General features: G+C 38.8%; 1 protein-coding gene across 3 annotated transcripts in view; it reads left to right on the forward strand.

Moving 5' to 3' along the window:
• SLC1A1 (solute carrier family 1 member 1) overlaps positions 1-19,452 on the forward strand; it is a 61,330-nt gene that overhangs the window by 28,844 nt on the left and 13,034 nt on the right. For all 3 annotated transcript variants that reach the window (XM_082075781.1, XM_082075782.1, XM_082075783.1), the window contains 5 exons: positions 10,643-10,735; positions 12,492-12,606; positions 15,621-15,663; positions 17,126-17,233; positions 18,627-18,811. In XM_082075781.1, the coding sequence (XP_081931907.1) occupies positions 10,643-10,735; positions 12,492-12,606; positions 15,621-15,663; positions 17,126-17,233; positions 18,627-18,811 (544 nt within the window). The remainder of the gene's footprint in view (positions 1-10,642; positions 10,736-12,491; positions 12,607-15,620; positions 15,664-17,125; positions 17,234-18,626; positions 18,812-19,452) is intronic.

Here is a 19,452-nt window from a genome sequence, read left to right on the forward strand (position 1 = left end):
CACCGGGGGCTGCTGGTGGCACCACTGTGGATGGGGCTGAAGCAAGCTAGTGTCTTCCACTCTTCTGTTCTGGAGCTCAGGACGTAAACAACAATTGCACTATATAAACCAGATGGCATTCACTTCTTAATCCATTTCTCTGTGTGTGGACATCATGATCGATTAAAAAATGTAGTGACAGGTTAAAGTTTTCTTTTTAAGAGTCCAGAAGCTAAACCTTGTCCACCTGTATGTTTTACCACCAGTAATTTTCTGGTAATTCAAGTACTTTCAGTATTCCAGGTTTTCTGTATTCATACGTATTTCACCTGCAGCAGTGCAGAGGCTGTATTTGTGCTACATCATGAACTGAATCTCATTTCTGTTATGAATCTTGTTGGCCTGTCCATCTTGGCAGATTGATGTGTCTTCTTCCCTCCTCATAAACTCTTATTATATTCCACCCAAGGAACATCATATTGGCTGAAAAGGCATTAACTTGAGATTGTATAACCTCTAAGAGCTTTCTAGAGGAAAATTAAAATTTTCCTACAGGTAAAACTGTTTGCAAATAAGAGGAGCGGAAGGCAGTACTAATGCTTGCTTTCTGTGCATGTAGACCAATGAGCTGTCTAGGGAAAGATAATACTATGCTGCAATGCTGATTATGCCAACTGCCTGCAGGGCAGCACAGCAGTCCTGTAGCAAACTCATATCCAGGGTCAGAAATTTTTCTTTACATCTTACCTGAATTTCCTTCCATTTTGTAAGTATTTTGTCCCTTTCATTGCCGTGAACTATTCACTTCCCATTTATTCCTCCTTTTCTATCTGGTATTTAGAAAGGTGCATAACAACTGCTTTTTCAACACTATCCTTTCAACAGGACATCTCTTTTCAGTATTTGGAATATTCTTTATAATAGAGTGCATTCCATGCTTTAGTCTTTTTTAAAAAAAAATGTTTTTTCAATGCCGCTTCAAAGTTAGAAGACCCATATTTATCATGCTAACCCAGTGGTAGTCTCACTAGGTCATGTAAGTACCAACTGAACATATTCTGATTTAATTTTTTTGTAGTATTTAAATAGCACCAATAGATACTTATTCAATATCTGCATACCTCACACTCTCTCCCCCCTCACCCCTGTTTGCTAGGTTTTTTCAGTTCATTTGTACGACATTCTTCTGCTGCATTTATACAACAGTACTAGTGGAATAGCAATCATTTGCTCCAAATAAGAGAGATTAATAAAATTTCTATCATGTCTCTTGAAAAGTTATTTGCTACAAGCTGTCATTGATATCCCTTTCCTTTCAGTAAGTAACAATGAAATTTGAATAAACAGGAAGGCTGCTAGTATAGAGGGACTGACAGAACAGGAGTGGAAGACTTCTCATAACAAACACCAAAGACAGAGGTAGTGGGTCACCAAAAATCTCATTTGAGAGACTGCATATCACAGTGTCTTTGGGACTTCCATTTGCCATAGCTGCTTCATTACCTGATCTTCTCAGCCAACATCTGACTCAGAACTGTCCTCTTAATGACAGTTAGCTATATATGTCTTTCAGTTACCTAGTGGAAGACTAGATAGAAAAGATAATTTAGAACCCCATGACACAGGAAACGAGGAAAAAATAAAATTATTTGAGGTGCATCTCAAGTGAAAAATGATTGAGAATGATCTACAAGTAATAACAGCAGCGTCTGAGTCCCGTGTCTCTGATGAATAGTGAAGTCATGCACAGAATTGTGTTAATCTGAAGTCCTGAATGTGGGTGGTATTTCAGTAGATAGTTATGAATTAGTTGTTTGGTCCTGACAGTCTTGTTCATATGCAAGGAATGCAGTATTGCATTTCCTAGAGAATTCCACAGAGCAAAGGGAAAAGGAGCAAAAGATTGACTGTTCAGCCCTTGGAAGGAAACTACAGTAATTCCTGTTGAACATAATTCGTACACTTAGATTTCAGGGAGAGTATGAAGAAAGTGAGCTTTCAGGAGATTAATCGCAGTCAGGGTAAACTTGTACTACAAGTTCATTGAAACTAAAAGGGCAGAATAGGACAGAAAAGAGTGAACCTGAAATGGGAACCGTGAAATCACAGATGAGTCAAAGATGGCTTCCATAAAGTATAGGCTCTGAATTCACCAGTGTTATGGTGACTCCCCCTGTAGCAGTTATGGTCTGAAGTGTATACAGCATGGTTTTCCCTTCAAAAAGTGAGGAAAAAAGGAAATACTGTACCAAGGACAAAAAAACAGAGAACAACTGGTTTTGGTACTCTTCCTTATTTTTCAGAAGCCCTGAGAGGAGCTTTCTTCACACAGGACATAAAGAAGTAGAGGTAGGATTGCCTTGCAAAAGCAGACATCCAAAGTGGAGATAGCCAGATCACCAAGAGACTGGATGGGTGAGAAATTAGTTGGTGAGAGATTAGTTGGTGAATTTAACATTTAATCTATTCATACCCTGAGTCTTAGGGAGTATGACTCCAACATGAGTCCGTGTTTAGAAAGAATCGCTGTGGACTGATGAGTCACAAGGGAGATTGCATAGTTGATGCCAGAAACTTGAGCACAAAGATCTCTCCAAAGCTGACATCATGTTTATGAACAATCATGAATTCATGGGACAGCAGAGAGGACCTTCCTCTGCCGTGAAAAGGAAACTTTCCCAATTGTATCTATCCCCCAACCATCAAACAATGACAAAATTTACATGGAAATAGGATTAAATATAATCTTACATGTTGAGATTCTTTCCTTTCCTGGCAGTAGCTGATGAGAGCTGGCAGTAGCCCATGAAACAAGAATGCAAATTTAGATTCTCTTAGACACAAAGGAATAAGAAAATAATCTATAAGCTTGCAACACAATTCAGCAGAAACTAGAATTTGGTGTTCAGTTACTCAAGCAAAAATCATGTGCCACTTCTGAAGACATAGGCCAAATACTGTCTTAGTAGTGTTTCCCATTGCGAGTAGAATGGAAGTATGGTAACTAATTCAAAATTGTCACTTGACACTAAGAATGGTTGCTGTTAGGGCTTGGCTACCAGCTCTGTGATGGTCAGAGGATTAAATGAGAATGGTCAATATGAGGTGACATTCCATAAAACAAATTAGAATGCAGAAGTCATACCACACAGTCAGATGCAGTTGACATTTTGATACTGCTCATGTCTTAAATTAGAAACACTCCTGGCTCTATCTTTTAAAGCCAAGGAACTTCATGCATTTTGGGCAGGTATTCATTTATCAAGGGCAACGTATCTGCCCTGCTTCATTGTTTTTTTTCCCCTAGTATTTTTAGAAGAGTAAATCGTGTATTTTTGCAACTACGCATAACGTGTGCACCCCGGCAATAAAACACCACTACTATTTTTATGTAAAACATTGTGGTCCCCTGAGAAGAACTGCTTACTGAAATTCTCCATATGCATTTTAAGATTCTCCTGTGTTTTCCTATTTTCACATGTCTGTTGCAACATTCTGTAAAAATATTTTAAATTGACCTGAGTATCCTAGATGTCCATTGTATCATTTCTGTGACCTAGTGACTGCACATTGCAGCTGGAAGAGCCAAAATGGAAAGGAAGAATTAATATATGTGAACCTGGGAGAAGTTGAGTGTTTCCTCTAGCATCTGCAGAAATTCCTCAATTAAAGCAATAAGGCTGATGACAGTTTGGAGCAGTTTTAGAACTGCATTTTGTCCTTGAACCGACACCTTAGTCATATATAAGAAGGTGTAAAAGCCATAACGTTCTACTCTTCATAAACTTTTGTTACTAGATTTTTGTCATAGTAGTGAATTAGATATCAGAATCTTGAGAGAACTGTGTATAGTTGATGTGCGGCATACTTCAGTTATTGCTCCTCAGAAATGATGAGCTCCTAAACCCAGTCGAGGAAGCTACAGTGTGGCTTGCAGTTGGGTGGACATGGAAGGCCCTGGAGTCAGACTCTTCCCTCTGGCTCTGAGTCACAGAGAAGAACTTGCCACTGGTGCTAGGAGCTGGATAAGTGGCATTGATTTTTGTATATAGGAAACTCACATCTTGATCATCAAGTGTAGCAGTGTTGGCAAAGGGAGGTAAACAGCCCAGCCTTTTGCTGATTGTACTTAATGATCAATTTGCCATGTAGATGAAGGGAGATGGTGGAAGAAGCAAATCCTGTCAGCTTCCACTGATCTTCAGAAGCTCTGAGAACAGCTAAAAAGTACTGCAGAAGATGCATCGGTGATGACACTGAAATTTGTAGAGCCACAAAAAACAGAGTCAATCACAGCACCAAATTGTAGATGTTGACTCTCACAATGTATTGAAAAAGAATACCTGGAGGCATAAATCCTCGTGCTTGGTTGGGACACCTCTGTAGATCAATATGACAAACTCTGAGGTTGTAGGTGTTTTCCCTTAGGGAACCAGAAAGATGATAATCACTGGAAGTCAGAAGAGCCCTGCAATTGTTTCCAGTCCTTAATGCAACCCTTTTCACTCTCAGATCTTACATGACCACAGGACTAATGAAGCACAGTGAACAACTCTAGAATTACAGTGTTTTACCTCATACCAATGCCATTACATGTGCATTTACACAGGCTTCTGAAGTGAACACTGATACAAACCACACAACAACACAGTGCCATATCATCTTGTACAGAGAGCATTTTTTTACTTGACTTTTAATCCTGTTGGGTACTGATTTGCATGTTTCGGTTTATTTTTCCCAGCTGTACACATCTCAGATTAAAAAAAAAAATCTGTAATTCATGGATCACACAGTTTCAGTTTTTGATGACAGGGTTGCTGCCTGTGAAGCAGAGCAAGTGTTCTACCCTGGACAGTACATCTCTGAAGTGTTTGTAATTTTTCTGTGACGACAGCAGCTGCAGTCAGTCAATTGGTTATCCACTCCATGCTACATAAAAATATAGTTCTATAACAGATTTTATTATGATGAGGTTCCTAAATGTTGATACCAGCATAACATTTCTATTTTATATGGGAAATGTAGGTCATTCCAATAGGCAGGAACAAAAATAGGAGGAGGAGCTAATGGGGTAATAACCTTTCAACATGTTTGAAGGTTTTATGAATGCATTGTAAGTGGTTTCTTCTCCTGCACTCCATTAAATAAAATGAAATTAGTAATAGTAATGAGTACTTGATTTTTTTACCTGACTTTATAGGTTGCTCCTGAGGAACTGCCGTCAGTTCTTAGATGTGTTAATGGCCAGCTTCAGAGAAAGATAGAAGAAGATTTATAATATTTAGATACAGAATAATTTCACATCAAAGACATTTCAGTCTAATCTAGTAGTTTGATATTGCTATAAACTGTTTTTTTATCTTTCATGTTTTGTTGACTGCTGTGATTTGGGGTATTTCTACAACCTTCCTGCAGGTTCAATACCTCTGTCTCAGCAATACTCAAGATAACAGTCTGCAATCTAGTTAGACATGTGATGGAAGATATTTCCTTACAACTAGTCTGAAATTGCTACGTGGCAATGTAGCTAGTTGGTGGCACTTTCCAAGTGGTCCTGTGTCAGCAGAGGAAGAGAATGAGAACTCCCTGTTTTCTGAATAAATGTCTCAGACATAGTTAATGTGAAGCACATTGCTCTAGGATTTATTAGAGTGTCCACAGTACTTTACCCAATGCAGAGATAATGACACTGCTCCAGAGCAGCTTCACTGGCACACCAGTGCAGGGTTTGAAAGATCTTAGCTGGATTTTTATTCAACAAAAACCTGTGGGTATTTCAAAGTTCGGGAGCCATTTGGGCGCGGTGGTGACAGTGGTTTGTGACGATGAATGTGTCTGAATTATTTATCTGTCTCTAATACCTGCAGAGTTTGGTGGTTTTTTTTTTTTTAGTAGCTACTTGGTTGATTTTACCTGGCACATTATGCATTATTTGTATTCCCAAAGATCTGAGTAACTGTTTCTGAAAACGAAAAGCCAAGTGCAGAAATAATTGAGAACCCTATTACATCTCCTTGGAAACAATAAGAAAGCTGTAGACCAACCTGGAGGCAGGGAAAAGAGTGTGACTCAGTTGGCAATTGAGCAAAGACACTCCTGTATTTAATGGCAGTAGAGCTGTCATTAGCAGCAGAAGAGAGAACAAAGAAAGAAAATCCAAGGACTGGTTTGTGTTCAGAGTGTTCCAAAACAACCTTTCTAAGCAACAAGGCACAGAAAGAAAGACAAGTCTTTATCACAAGAAGTTTAGAAAATCAGTTTCCTGGGTTTGCATGAAACTTCAGCAGCATTGGTACCATTGAAACACGTATTTCAATGATTTGTCAGGACTTCATTGTAACTTTTCCAGTACTTTCAGAATTACAGCTTTGTTTAGGAACACTATCTTTCCCCCTGTGACACCAAAACAAACAAACAAACAAAAAAAGTGAACACTTTTTCAGAGAGAAAATAGATAAGTTAATACTGGTCTTTCAGGAAGTTGCAACCTTGTGTTATACTAAAGTGTATTTTTTTTAAGTCTGTGAGAAACTGAAAGAATGGTTCATGCTTCCATCAGTGGCTACTAAAAAATTCTGTAACACAGTGTTTCATCTTTTGGCTGTTTTGTTTAAATCATGCTATTTGGTTAGGTAAAGTAGCTTTCAACAGTAGCATTTCAGGGAAGCAGCTCTAAAAGTGTACAACAAAACAAGATTACAAATGAAATGTCAGAGGGACTTCAAAAGTTGCAGATGACTGGTGCTGCTGTCATCCAGTCTTAACAGGACTCTTTCTTTGATGCCTTTAACAGGCAGTTATGTGTTCTAAAGTAAGAGTCAGAGAAGCTTTGTTCCGCATGCAAAAGTCAGTAGGTGAACACAACACAGGATTAAACTGGTCAGTTGTTATCATTCCATTTTTCCACTTCCGATTTTCTGCAAGTTTCACAATACTGTCCTCCTTCGTGGTTATTTTTTAAAGAGGAAAGTTGTGTGAATACTCTAGCAATAGAGCAAAAACAACAGCTATAAAAAGAAAAGAAAATAGAGTTGGTGGGTTTCCTGGCAATATCACAAAAAAATCAAGTAAAAAAAAAAAAAAGACCATATATAGAATAAAAATGTTATTGCAATGTGAAGAACAGATGAATTAGGTTTTTCCATTTTTTTTCTCCAGCACTTAAAATGGGATATCTGTATATCTTACCCAAAAGCATGTGCCTCTTCTGTTCTGCTGAGGGTCCTGTACCATCCTCATCCCTGTTGTACTTTATGCCTCCTAATACTCTGACAAACAAAATTACTAACATCTATCTTGTTATTTATCCTCCCATCCTTTATTCACAGAAGGTGCATATACGGTGCACATTTCATATGTTGCAAATGAGAGAAAACTGGGCAAAAAGAGAAAAACAGTACAAAGAGCTTTGACTTGGCAACTGTAGCATAGAAAACATGGGAGCTGGATTGCAGAAGACAAGGCAATTGATTCCCAAATATGGCTCCAGTTATTAAAGCCTAAACTCTGTTCTGCTAAAATAATATGGGCAGAGGGGTAGATAGATTAACAGATTGGTGTCTTTCATTATCATCTCCCTCAAGTCTTGTGTGTCACAGCCGCAGAATTGCATTCCATGCTTTGGAGGCTGTAGCTGAATTAGAGCATCTTCTGCAGGAAAATTTAAGTAGCTAATCTGAAAAAAAATACAGTTTTAAAATTCCCAGGGATGGAGGAATACAGTAGGCTACATTTGCAGCTTATCTGCTCAAAGGCTGAGGGAGGGGAAGAGCAGATAAAATAGCTGTAAAAGTTTAGTGATAACCCACAGTAAATACCCAAGTTTAATTACCCTGTTTTTGTGATCTTATCTTATAACACTGCAGGCTTTCCATTTTGAGTAGCATGTGTGCCATCCTGGTTTGAGAAATAAGTTTTCCTATGAACTGAAATCACTGTTAGATGTATGCTTTGTTTAATGTATCTTCCGTTAACTATTTCAACTATGTCCAAAGAAATTACGAAGGCATGAGATTAGTTCAAGGGAAAGCTGCCTGGACACATTCCTGTGTAACCTCATCTGGGTGTTCCTGCTCCAGCGGGGAATTGGACTGGATGAGCTTTTGAGGTCCCTTCCAACCCCTGACATTCTGTGATTCTGTGAAATTTAATTTTCAGTTGGCTTGAAAAAAAGGCCATACTTATCAACTGTAATGTAGTATCAATTGCTCACTAATGACAGTAGGATATATTTGGAGAGAAATCTGGTTTTACGTATTATGTTTTCCTATGTGCAACAAACTACCTTGAAGAAAAGGAGCTCAGCAGTTTAAAGCAGCCAGTGCAAACCTGTGTCTGTGGCACCTGTAGCGAACGCTACTGGGTTCTCTAAATAGAAGCATAGTCCTGAATGTAGGGTTTTTTTCAGAGTACTGCAGTTTTCAATAAACAGAAGCCATACCCGTCATCCTCAGAGCATACTCGTACTTATTCAGTCATGGCTGCCTGGCTGATTCGCGTGTTTTTCAGCTACTAGCAAAGCAGCACCGACATGACGCTGGAAGCACAAGCTGTATTCCATCACAGCTCACTCACTAACAGCATCATTATCCAGTTTAAGAAGGCAGGGGCAAAGTTTTCTCTTAATTATAGCTCTGTAATTCCGGTGGGCATAACAGCGTGCAAAGGGATTTCATTTGGAGACAGAAGAATGGCTGTAACAGGAACTAATTGTGGAATCTTTATAACTGAGTACTCCAGAGAAATAACCTTGCTTGATTGTTAGGCTCTTGGCTGAGTCAGCAAGACTGCCAGGCAAAAGCAATATTAAGGCAAGATTTGTGAAGCCCTCCATCCCATTATAAGATTATCATCTTATTTCCACTGTCTGTCTTATTGCTGTTTACAGTTGATACAAGCTTTAGAATAAAATTCCATGATTTCTAGGTTTTATTAGCTTTTCATTAAAAGATATGGAACTGTAGTAATACCAGTTTGCTCTCTTTTAAAAACATGATGTAAGGTCTTCTAAGTTAATGTACCAGGTGCAAAAGTTTCAACATTGACAGCCTTTGAAACCAGCTTCTCTATTGTCCATAGAACCCATTATTTATTACTATCCATTCTCAAGAGTTCTCACAGACGAATTTTCACAGCTGATCCCACAGCAATGCAAAAGTCCTCCTTTCTACCTGTTTTTTCCCAGTCCCCAGTGTGAGAGATTAAAATGGTGGCACAGATTGTGTGTCAGATCCCGTGTTTGTGTCTCAAACAATATCCTTGGTGCTGACAGCCTCCTGTAATAGCTGTAGCATTGCTTTTTTTCTGTGTGTTGGTCTGTGTCCTCTTGCTACACAAATAGTTCTTCTGTTATCCTTCTTTCCTGTGCAAGTGAGATGGTCTTTACATAGTTATTTCTGCATGTATATGTAGTTCTTCTGTAGTCAGTCTGATGATATACTGTCTCATGGAGGACACAAAAAAAATCAAATAGATGATGAAATAAAATAACCTTCATTCTCCCCTCCCAGTACTGTTTGCGTTTTGAATAACAATTAACAGAACAAGTAAGGCATTATATGAATGCATTAGGCACAAGTTGTTACTGCTGTTGATAAACCTTCTGAAAAAGACTACACATGGTTAAAGTATGCTTGCTAAGATACTTTTTGAGCTCAAAGATCAATAAGTTACATTCCCATCCGAAAGATGTTTTGTTTTTTCTTCCTCAGTTTTTGAAACCTTTTCCCTACAAAATCATGCTTCTCTAAACATCTTCATGGTATTTTTTTCCTTCCTATACACTTGAATCTGGCCACTGTTTTATAATCTGACTTTATAAACTATATAAACTTTATACACTTTATAAAATATAAATGTATCACAAATGTGTAATGATAGCAGTGAATTATTAACTAGTGCAGTTACAGACAGTCAAGTTTTACAGTCACAATGCTCATTTTACCCTGGTCACTGAATTGTATGTGAACAGGTATAACTGTAAATCTCTTAAACAATTATAAAATACTTAGTGAGCAGTTTATTATAATATTGTTGCCAGAAGTTAACTTGACCTCACAGTAACACCCGCCTCAGCATTTTCCCCACCTTCTTTAACAAAAACTGCCCTCCATTCCTGACAATGACAGGTGGAAGCAGAGGAGCCGGAATAGCTCAGACTTCAGAAAAGCTTTTGTGAAAAAAAACAAAAACAAAAACCAAAACTTGTCTGTGTGTGCCTTTGGGCAACCTGAGGTGACCGCCCTGAGCAGCTCCCTTCTTGTGGTTTTACAGCCTTCTTGTGGTTTGACAGCCAAAATGTTACAGATGTGAAGAAAGTGAGGCTATTCTTTAAGTGAATATGGAGATCAATTGTAACTTGCTGTCGTAAACCTAAGAAGTCTAATTCATCACAAACATCAGGGAATCAGAAAATCTCAATTATGTTTTCTTCTAGAAAAATCCAGGGAAACCAGACTTTTGCAAAGAAGCAGAAGCAAATATGTTGGTCTACTACAGACATTTTTCAGAAGTGCAACTGCCAATTAGGTATCTAGAAATATCTTGAATAAGGAAAAATCTCCCACACAGAAATAAGAGACAATAAATAGTTGCATTAACAAAAACAACACGTTTATTTTAAGACTGTTTTTTTAGTGTTTTGTTTTTGTGTTTCTTTTTACAGGTGTTGCTGCTTTGGATTCCAGTGTTTCTGGGAAGATTGGTTTGCGAGCAGTGGTATATTATTTCTGCACCACAGTCATTGCTGTGATACTAGGTACTCTGCGATACTGTAACTTAAAGTCCTCGGCATCACATAATTAAAAGTATACAGTACTGTGACACAGGATGGGGAGAAGACAGGAGTCATACTGAGCATCTTCACATACTTGTGGCCAGATACAGGGAGAAGGTGGTCCAGCTGTTCATGTTGGGCTGTGTTCATGTCCAATATGAACCCACAGGAATTTTCACCACACATTTCGGTTCAGGGAAGATTAGGAGCTCTGCATGTAGCTGAACAGTCACCAGCAGCGGGAAAGCTGAATGAACATCAAAGCCCAGCCTTAACTACAAAGTGGATTTTCTCAGTAGCAAAATTATAGATTGTTGCTTATTCTCAGATGTGAGAACATGTCATGTGTCTCACTTGAAAGAATGACAGAATGTACTGCTTTCCTTCATCTCATTTCCTTCCTAAAAGGTTTGTCCCCTCTGTCACTGCCAGGCTCCACTCCTGCCTCTCTGAAGTCCACATCTCCGCTTGCAGGAAGTTCATTCCCTACAAACAACCTTGAAATCTTCCATATTTGCTTAAACAAACATCTTCAGCTGACTTCTTAAATAAGAAGTGAAATTAAACCTTCCTCTGTCAGCTAGCATGTAGTTTGCAGCTTATCTTTGTATTTTGTTGAGCCTGAGTGAATACTGTGCCAAGATACCACCCACTGAAAAGAAAACTTGTATTTATTGGAAGGACAAAATGTATATCGCATGTGGCCTACTTGTAAAACAAAGCAGTATTTAACAACAGAAGAAGAATCACATAGAGACATAGAAGGCCAGAATAATTTCTAGAGGTTGTAATACTGAGAATAATATATCACTGTGGTTATACCGTTGAGGCTGTCTCATCTGTGTGGGAATTTTCTGTGAATACGTAGTGAGGAAACTTAATAAAGGCCAACACTGATATGTATATAACATTGAAATTGTCCCTGCGCTGAGAGTGGGGTTAAACCAGACAATCTCCAGAGGTCCCTGCTGTTCTAAGTTATTCTATGATACTGTGATATTACTTGTTTCATTATGGTGGGTTATACAAATTCAGTTCTGCTTTTATTCACAGATGTCATTTAAAAGCCTCGTTCCTGGCTGGTTGAAGGGTCATCCAAATGCCTCTTTCTCCCTACACTGAGATTTGGTAGCTTAATTTGCTTTAGGTTTGTTTGGATTTGGGGGAGGGAAAAAAAAAGGTATATTTGGAAAGGCCTAGTATTTCATATAATAGTAAAAATGCCTAAAAGGAAGCCATTAATTAAGAATTTCTTGCCCATAATTTTTTATTCCAGTCTGTTTCTCAAGCTCTTCTCTTATGTAACTTTATTCCTAACGAATTTCACCAGAACATCCTGTTGTACTTTGAGGTCACAGGGCAGTGAACTTGTGTCGATATCTGAAAGCTAGTAACAGAAAGAGCTGCATAAGGCAACAAGTACATAGCAATTCCAAATATCACCATGCAAAAGTTGCAGAAGTAATTTACTTTCTTGGTAAGCAGTACTGATTTAGTACCCTACGTGGGAAAGCAAAGCTAGAGTGCCCAAGTCCAGTGGCAAGGCCACAAGTAGCTCATGTGTCCAGGGAACCGCACATTTAAGGAAACGACCCTGAACAGCCCCAAATGAGCATCCAGGGGAAGCATTTGTTGAGTTTAGCTCACGAAGAATTTAGCTACACGGGGTGCACTGAGGCAGGACGCACCAGTGCCTCTGCTTGTACTGAGAGCTCTTCTTCTGGTTCTTCTTCTGCAGGGATTATCTTAGTTGTGACCATTAAACCCGGAGTGACTCAAACAGCCAATGACATTGATAGAGTGGGCAGCACCCCAGATGTCAGTACTGTTGATGCCTTGCTGGATCTGGTCAGGTGAGGTTTTCTATTTTAGTTTCCATACACTTGTTGCAGAAGTCCAAGCAAATATAAATACATTTGTGATGTATAATACAATAAAAATGCTTTCTAATATTGTTTGGATAAGGAGAGAATAACTTGTATTCCAACAGATTAAACATCTTAGAGTGAATTCAAAGCAGTTTGTTAAAAAAATTCTCCTTATACCTTAGGCTTTGGTTAATAAAACAAAGACAACAAGAATTCCATCCTTTGCAGAAATTGCTTTGAAAGGTTTACCTGTTATGAAGAAAATACCCAAGAAGGCTTGAATGGTTGGCAGGTTACTGTCTGGCAGCTTCTGTGTCATCCAGCATAAACAGCCACCTGAAATCGCAGTATTACGTTTCCGATCCACACGGGGAACAGACCCAGTATGCAAACGTTTCTTAGGTTTGCACAGTCAACGAGTTTGTCACATCACCAGCATCTAAGGCAACCTTATAATGAGTCTTTCCTCATCAGCATCCTAGAAAATGATGGATATTTTAAGTGGTTAGAAGAAGGAAACCCCTAGAAAAGTCTTCAGAAGACCTGAGCAAACATGTTTAAAGCATTGGAAAAAATTCATGAAAAATGATTGCACTTCCAGTAGTGGCTAAGCAGTTCCTTCAAAACAATTTATGTTGATTATTCTTTTCCTCCAACTGCAGTAAGTCTCTGTTTTGTATCACTGTTCCTGCTCACTATTTTCTTTTTGTAGAATTTTTACTTAATCTGTCAGGTCGGGTGTGGAACAGTCTACCCGTTGTACTCTATGATCTTGAGGGTCTTTCCCAACCAAAATGATTCTATGATCCTGTGTAAGAATCAACTCACACGTATCTAAAATCGGCTTTCTCAGCATTTTTATTTCAGGAAATGTGACTGGCACTTGCGGATGCAACTCCAGATATACAGTTCTTTGACATCTCTAAAATATATACAGAGACACACATATATATGTATATATCTTGTAAAAAATTACTGACCTATTTAATGGCAGGTGTCTGCTGTCATCTGGGGCATCTCTGCCCCAGCACAGATGGAGTTAGACCTCTTGGAGAATAACTCAATTTCTCTGACATTTGTGTGTGATGTAGTTAACAGTCCTCAACCCCTCAGCCCCGTATTCAATTCTTTACAGCTCTTCCCAGCCTCTGTCCTCTCCTGCATGTGCATAACTGCAGTGACAGCTCCTTGGATGGCTCATCTCATTTCTCATGGTCACTTGCCCAGCAATCAATGAGAGGAGCTGTGCAGTCAGCCACATTATAAAATCTACCAGTAGCTTCCATGTGAACATTTCCACACATATTCACAAGGCTGATGTAGTTCCATGCACAAAAAGTCTTCCTATTATAAAAAGAGGTGTTGTCACAGATGGAGTGGTGCACTTCACTCACAAAAGAGGAGCAATAATATATTTGATTGATATGAAAGAGCTAACAGAATTAAATTGTAAATGCGACAGTGGTTTAAAAATATTCGATGTCAAGGTAAACTTGATTATTTACATCACAGAGCACAGGCTAAGTCAGACACGTTGAGGAGACCCTCCCGTTGGTCAGATAGTTCAGAGAGGATCCCCTTGCTTTCTGAATTCCTACTCAGCGGAGTTAAGGTGTGGCTGGATCCAGTCCTAGTCCCAGACTTGGTCAACAGGTTGTATCTGGAGGATTATATGTACATAACCAAAAGATAAAATCTCAGCAAAGCTTACAAAGTTTAACAAGTTATTAGCTACTTACCAGGGATGTGTTGTGGCAAGGGGTCTCTCCGTTGTCGAGGAGTGAAGGATCTGTGCAGCGGGTGTAACTGAGCAGTGTCCCTGCTGAGGGGAGATCCTGTCGTGCAGCCTGCTGCCGTGCAGGAGAGCTCAGCAAGCTCTGGGCTGTCCACTGTTTGTGGAGTAAGGCGATTGGTATTTGCACACCAGCAAGATGTCTGGGTCACTGCACCCGACAGCCCTTGGCTACTGCGTCTCCATCCCTCTCCCCAAAGTCCAACTTCAGCCAATGCAGCCGTCACAGCTGCCACTGCCCTTTAAGCAGGGTTTTGGGGTAGTACACTGCCACAGGTCTGAATTGCAGTTCAGAGTGTTCTGGGGTTTTACTACAGTTTATAGATCACTTCTTGTAGACAAATTTAAGACTGAAAATTAGGAGTTTAACATCTGAAATCCTCTTTTAAAAGAATTACAGTTACTTTTCCTACTTATTTATATTCATCAGATTTAAGATCCAAATCCAGACAGTCTTGAAAAGATTAAAGAAAATCCCAGGCTTGTACAAACTACTCTTGCCTCTGAAGAAATTTTGCTTTAAAAACTTGAAAAATATAGGCAGGAGTTTGTGAAAGATCTAGAAAGGAGATAAAGAGTTTAGCTTCAATATATAAACTGACTTTCTGCACTGGACTGGTTATTCAATAAATACTTAATGCTTTTTTCTGTAATCATTTGCATCTGAAGTTGTCAGTTGGAAAGGTGGCACGCAACTGGGTTGCACTACTTCTGATCTAATTTTCTAATTTCTCAGTGTGAGAAAATGGTTCTTGACCCTGAAATAACACATGGGAATCTTCCATCAGTCAAAATTAGTTTCTAATATCAATACTAAAGCAGGGTATGCCCAATATCTGATTCTTCCAGCACAAGGTTCTGACTATGTTTGACAAGTCCCATAAAAATAGTATGTCCTGTATTCCTCATGCAAATGATGGAATGATGCAGCAGGGAAACAAACAAACGAACCCCACCACCACAGTGGGTTTAGCGCCTTACCAACAGAAATGTCATGTACTGGAAAATAAGCCAGAAAATTCAACAGCAGGTAAACAGTCAACTGATTGTTTTGAGTCCTGAACCTTTCATTTCTTTGGATTTTATACACTGCTTTTTGGAACACAACTTGATCTGAATTTACAAGCAGGAGATTTTGTCATTTTGTTTATATAAACAGCTTGTTCTTGGTATGCTGTAATGTTGAAATTGCTTTACTTTTTGACAGGAATATGTTCCCAGAAAACCTTGTCCAGGCCTGTTTTCAACAGGTAAGTTAGAACATTCCTCTTTGCTACTGTAGTTTTTATTGCTAACTACAATTTGTTGTTCTTTTATGTCCCCAAAAACTACGTCAGGTAAGAATTACTTCTGAGAGGTTCAGGAGTATCTCAGTCTCCCATAAAAAGACTTTTGGTTTTGTTTCCATTGTGATAAACACAATGTTGCCACCTATTAAGCCCTTGATGATCCCATGTAAAAAGGGATCCTTGTTTAGTAGCTGGGTGCAGAAACCAAGCAGTGTATAAGACAAGGTTTTTCCTTTTGGGACAGAGTTAGAAGAACCATGTCATCACGATCGTTTTCCTTGTTCTTAAAACCCCTCAACGTCTGATGAAATCTACGTACCTTAGCCTCACCCTGATGGATCCGACATAATGTACATTGCCAGACCTGATAATCCATTTTGAGGAAAACGCAGCAAATTGCTAGAATCTATTTGAGACATCTTTCAGAAAAAGTGCGATTTGCAAGATGAAGGAGGGAACTGCTGTCTATGTAGCAGATTTACTTCAGATTCAGTCATCTTTATCTGTATATATGTCAACTGATTTTTGTGATGCTCTCTGCTTCTCTTCTTTGTCTTCACCCAGCAGCTGCTAACCAGTTTATCTGAGGTCTGTATGTGAGGTAGTTAACCTTTCCCAGGAAATTATGTTAACTGTCCGTCTGTGCACACACTGAATATATTTCCAGTTTATAAAGTTCTTTTTGTAGTTTTTCTCATATGTTAGTTACTGTCACCCGGCACTAAGGGGACACACAGAGATTCCTTTAGGGATCCTTGGTAGTATGACAACAGCACTAAGTCGTAGTTACAGATAAAGCTTTATTTTCTGAACAGGATATTATGATAAGTATAGCACAGAATTTGTAATCAGAATAGCACAGGATTTCTATAAGCAGAATCAGTGTAGTACAATTTTATAATAGCACCACTTAGCTTATGGTCTCTAGTCACCTGGACCCTCTGCTGGTTGGTCAAATCTTAATACGTGGTTTGCTGTATCAACATAACAATCAGAATCTATACTCAAAAATCATATAAAAGAAGACGAGTGACTCCCTCAGTCCTTGGAGGGAGCAGATGATGGTGGGAGCATCCCTGGCCATTAAGGGTTCCCACTCTCACTGTCCAGCAGCTGTTCTGGTCCCAGTTCTCCCGTAGGACTTGTGACTGCTGGTTTTACAGACAGTGCTCTGGGCAAAAAGTCCCCTTTCCATTGTCAGGAGCTGTATCTCATCCCCCAAAAGACTGCACCAGGTCCTCAGGGCACCCGAGGGCCTGAGGAATGGAATTCACAGCCTATTATCTGTGAATCACTTGCTTGGTCTACAGCATCTGAAGTACAGAACTGTGATGGCTCCTATGAATTGGGAAATAATGTATTTGTCTGTTTTTCCTTTATGTTTCTAAATAAGTTCTTCTATTTTTTAAAATAACTTTTACAGTATAAAACTAAACGTGAAAAAGTTGAAGCTGCGACGAGCGTGGATAAAAATACCTCCACATTCGCTGAAGAACCTGTTACAACTGCTGCGACATTTAAGGCTTCAGAGGTGTGACCTTTATAGTTGCATTCCTTCATAATGTATGAAGTGAGGAGAAAGAACATGGAATAAATTTGGTTTAGTTGAGGTGGTTAGTGATTGAGAAAAGGAAGGAAATCATACATAGATTTTAGCAAGGGCACAGAACTTCAGTAAATGCTAGAGGTGATTATGAGGATCTTCAGGTAGGTTTAAGAACTCCAGAGGACTCCACTGGTTATAAAGCAGTCTGAAGATAATAGATGATGTGAGAAAATAATCTATGAATATCCTTCTTTAAATGTGTATACTAATGAGTTGTTAATTTGCAGAGAAATTAAAGCAAACAGTCTGAAGCAAAAGGCTAGATTTATGTCAGCACTAGGTGTTTGAGCAGCAATGCGGTAACCGTAAGCACTGCAGAAAGAAAGGAATGGAAAATTATAAGTTTTTTAATGGAAAGCAAAACAATGGAAGGCAGTTATTAATTAATGACTCATAACTATGAAAAAAAAACGTAAAGGGACAAAAGTGAAGATGAGATTTAACAAGCATCTGATTAGAGGTTTGGAAGGGACATTGGTGTTGGTGTTTTCTAAAGCTTAGAATTACTCTGGAGAAGGAGAAAGGAATTCAATAGCATATGAACACAGAACTATGAATTGTACCAAATCAGTATGCATTTTCTTTGCTGCTTGCAATTTTCATTTCATGGTAATGAGAGCATGGGAATGGGAGCTATATGAAAAGACATGAATTAAATTCTGAAGCAGGATGTAGTGAAGAATTGCGCCCTTTCCTTCATATGTTCGTACTGCACACAGAGAAATGTGTGAATACCTACATATTTTGTAGGATTTTTATGTTATGTGTATCCCATTCCACTATAAATTATGCAATTTCACTGATTTCAGCTGAACGGTAGATTTTAAACTTTGAGCAACATTGAACACCATTGACTCAGTTCTTATGCAACAGATTTTTTATCTGAAATCCAGACACAAACTCTTGAGTTGCTCAGAAATAACCACAAGGATGCTGCATCAGCTGTGTTTTGTTCTCCACAGTAGGGAGTTAGTATTGAACATACTGAAGGCATGACTGTGGATACCTAGACCTTGCCATACTGTGTGTCAGGAGTCTGTAGAAAAGGCAACATAAATTAAGGGGTGCTTCGTTCCCTGCTAGGGTTTTGTAAGATCCTTGCATAGCTTTAAAATACAAAGCATTCGAAAACAATTTAGTTTTACCTTAATTCCAGAAGTTGACCACTTTGCACAGCCAGAAAGGGAATAATGTGACTGGGGAATAGCTCCATGTCTGTTCAAGGAAATATCTAAATATGTTTTCATTTTATAACTCTTTTAAAGTAAATCTAGTGTTTTCAGTTAGTAACTTTTTTTGTCTTGAATCTTATCTGTAGAACAAAACCCAAGAATACAAAGTTGTGGGCTCGTATTCCAACGGCATCAATGTGCTGGGGTTGATCGTCTTTTGTCTTGTTTTTGGAATGGTTATTGGGAAAATGGGAGAGAAAGGACAAGTGCTGGTGGATTTTTTCAATGCACTGAATGAAGCTACAATGAGAATAGTTCACATAATAATGTGGTAAGTCCAAGGACATGCTGGCATTTTCTAACACCTTCTTTAAGTGGGTTTTGTCATTGGAGTGGTAGGAGGAGACTCACACCTCATGTTTGCTTTTGTGTAGTACTTTACAGCAAACAACTTTAAAACAAAGGCTGGGAAAAAGTTTTCTTTCTACAGAATTTGATCCTTTTGAGGAAACTGTAGGCAGGGGTTCCACTTACTGTGTACTAAAGAAGTAGTTCTATTGGTACACAAGAAACCAGAGTTTTTCAGACATTCTTGGTGGAGGTTTATATCAAACCAGTACAACTGCCCTGGTGATTTGGAAACTGTGGAAGCACTACCACGCACATGCCCTTCCGTCTTGAACACTATTCCCTGGTAGCCATTATGTTCACAGCATAGCTGTCCTTGGAGTTAAGTTCTTTTAGAAATATAAATTAATATACAAGCCACAGCACAGAGCAAATCCAAAATGCTATGCAAAATACAACTTAGCATCATTTACCTTCTGCTAATAAGTTTGTGAGACAACATTCTTACAATTTTCTTACTAATATCCTCAGGCAGGAAATGCAATTTAAAATTGTAGCAACTCATCTGATATTGTTTGATTGGACTTCACAGTTATTCACAGAGCTTTTGGCCATGCACATCAC

This window comes from Streptopelia decaocto, assembly GCF_964273445.1.
Source record: "Streptopelia decaocto genome assembly, chromosome: Z".
In the NCBI taxonomy this organism is placed as follows: domain Eukaryota; kingdom Metazoa; phylum Chordata; class Aves; order Columbiformes; family Columbidae; genus Streptopelia; species Streptopelia decaocto.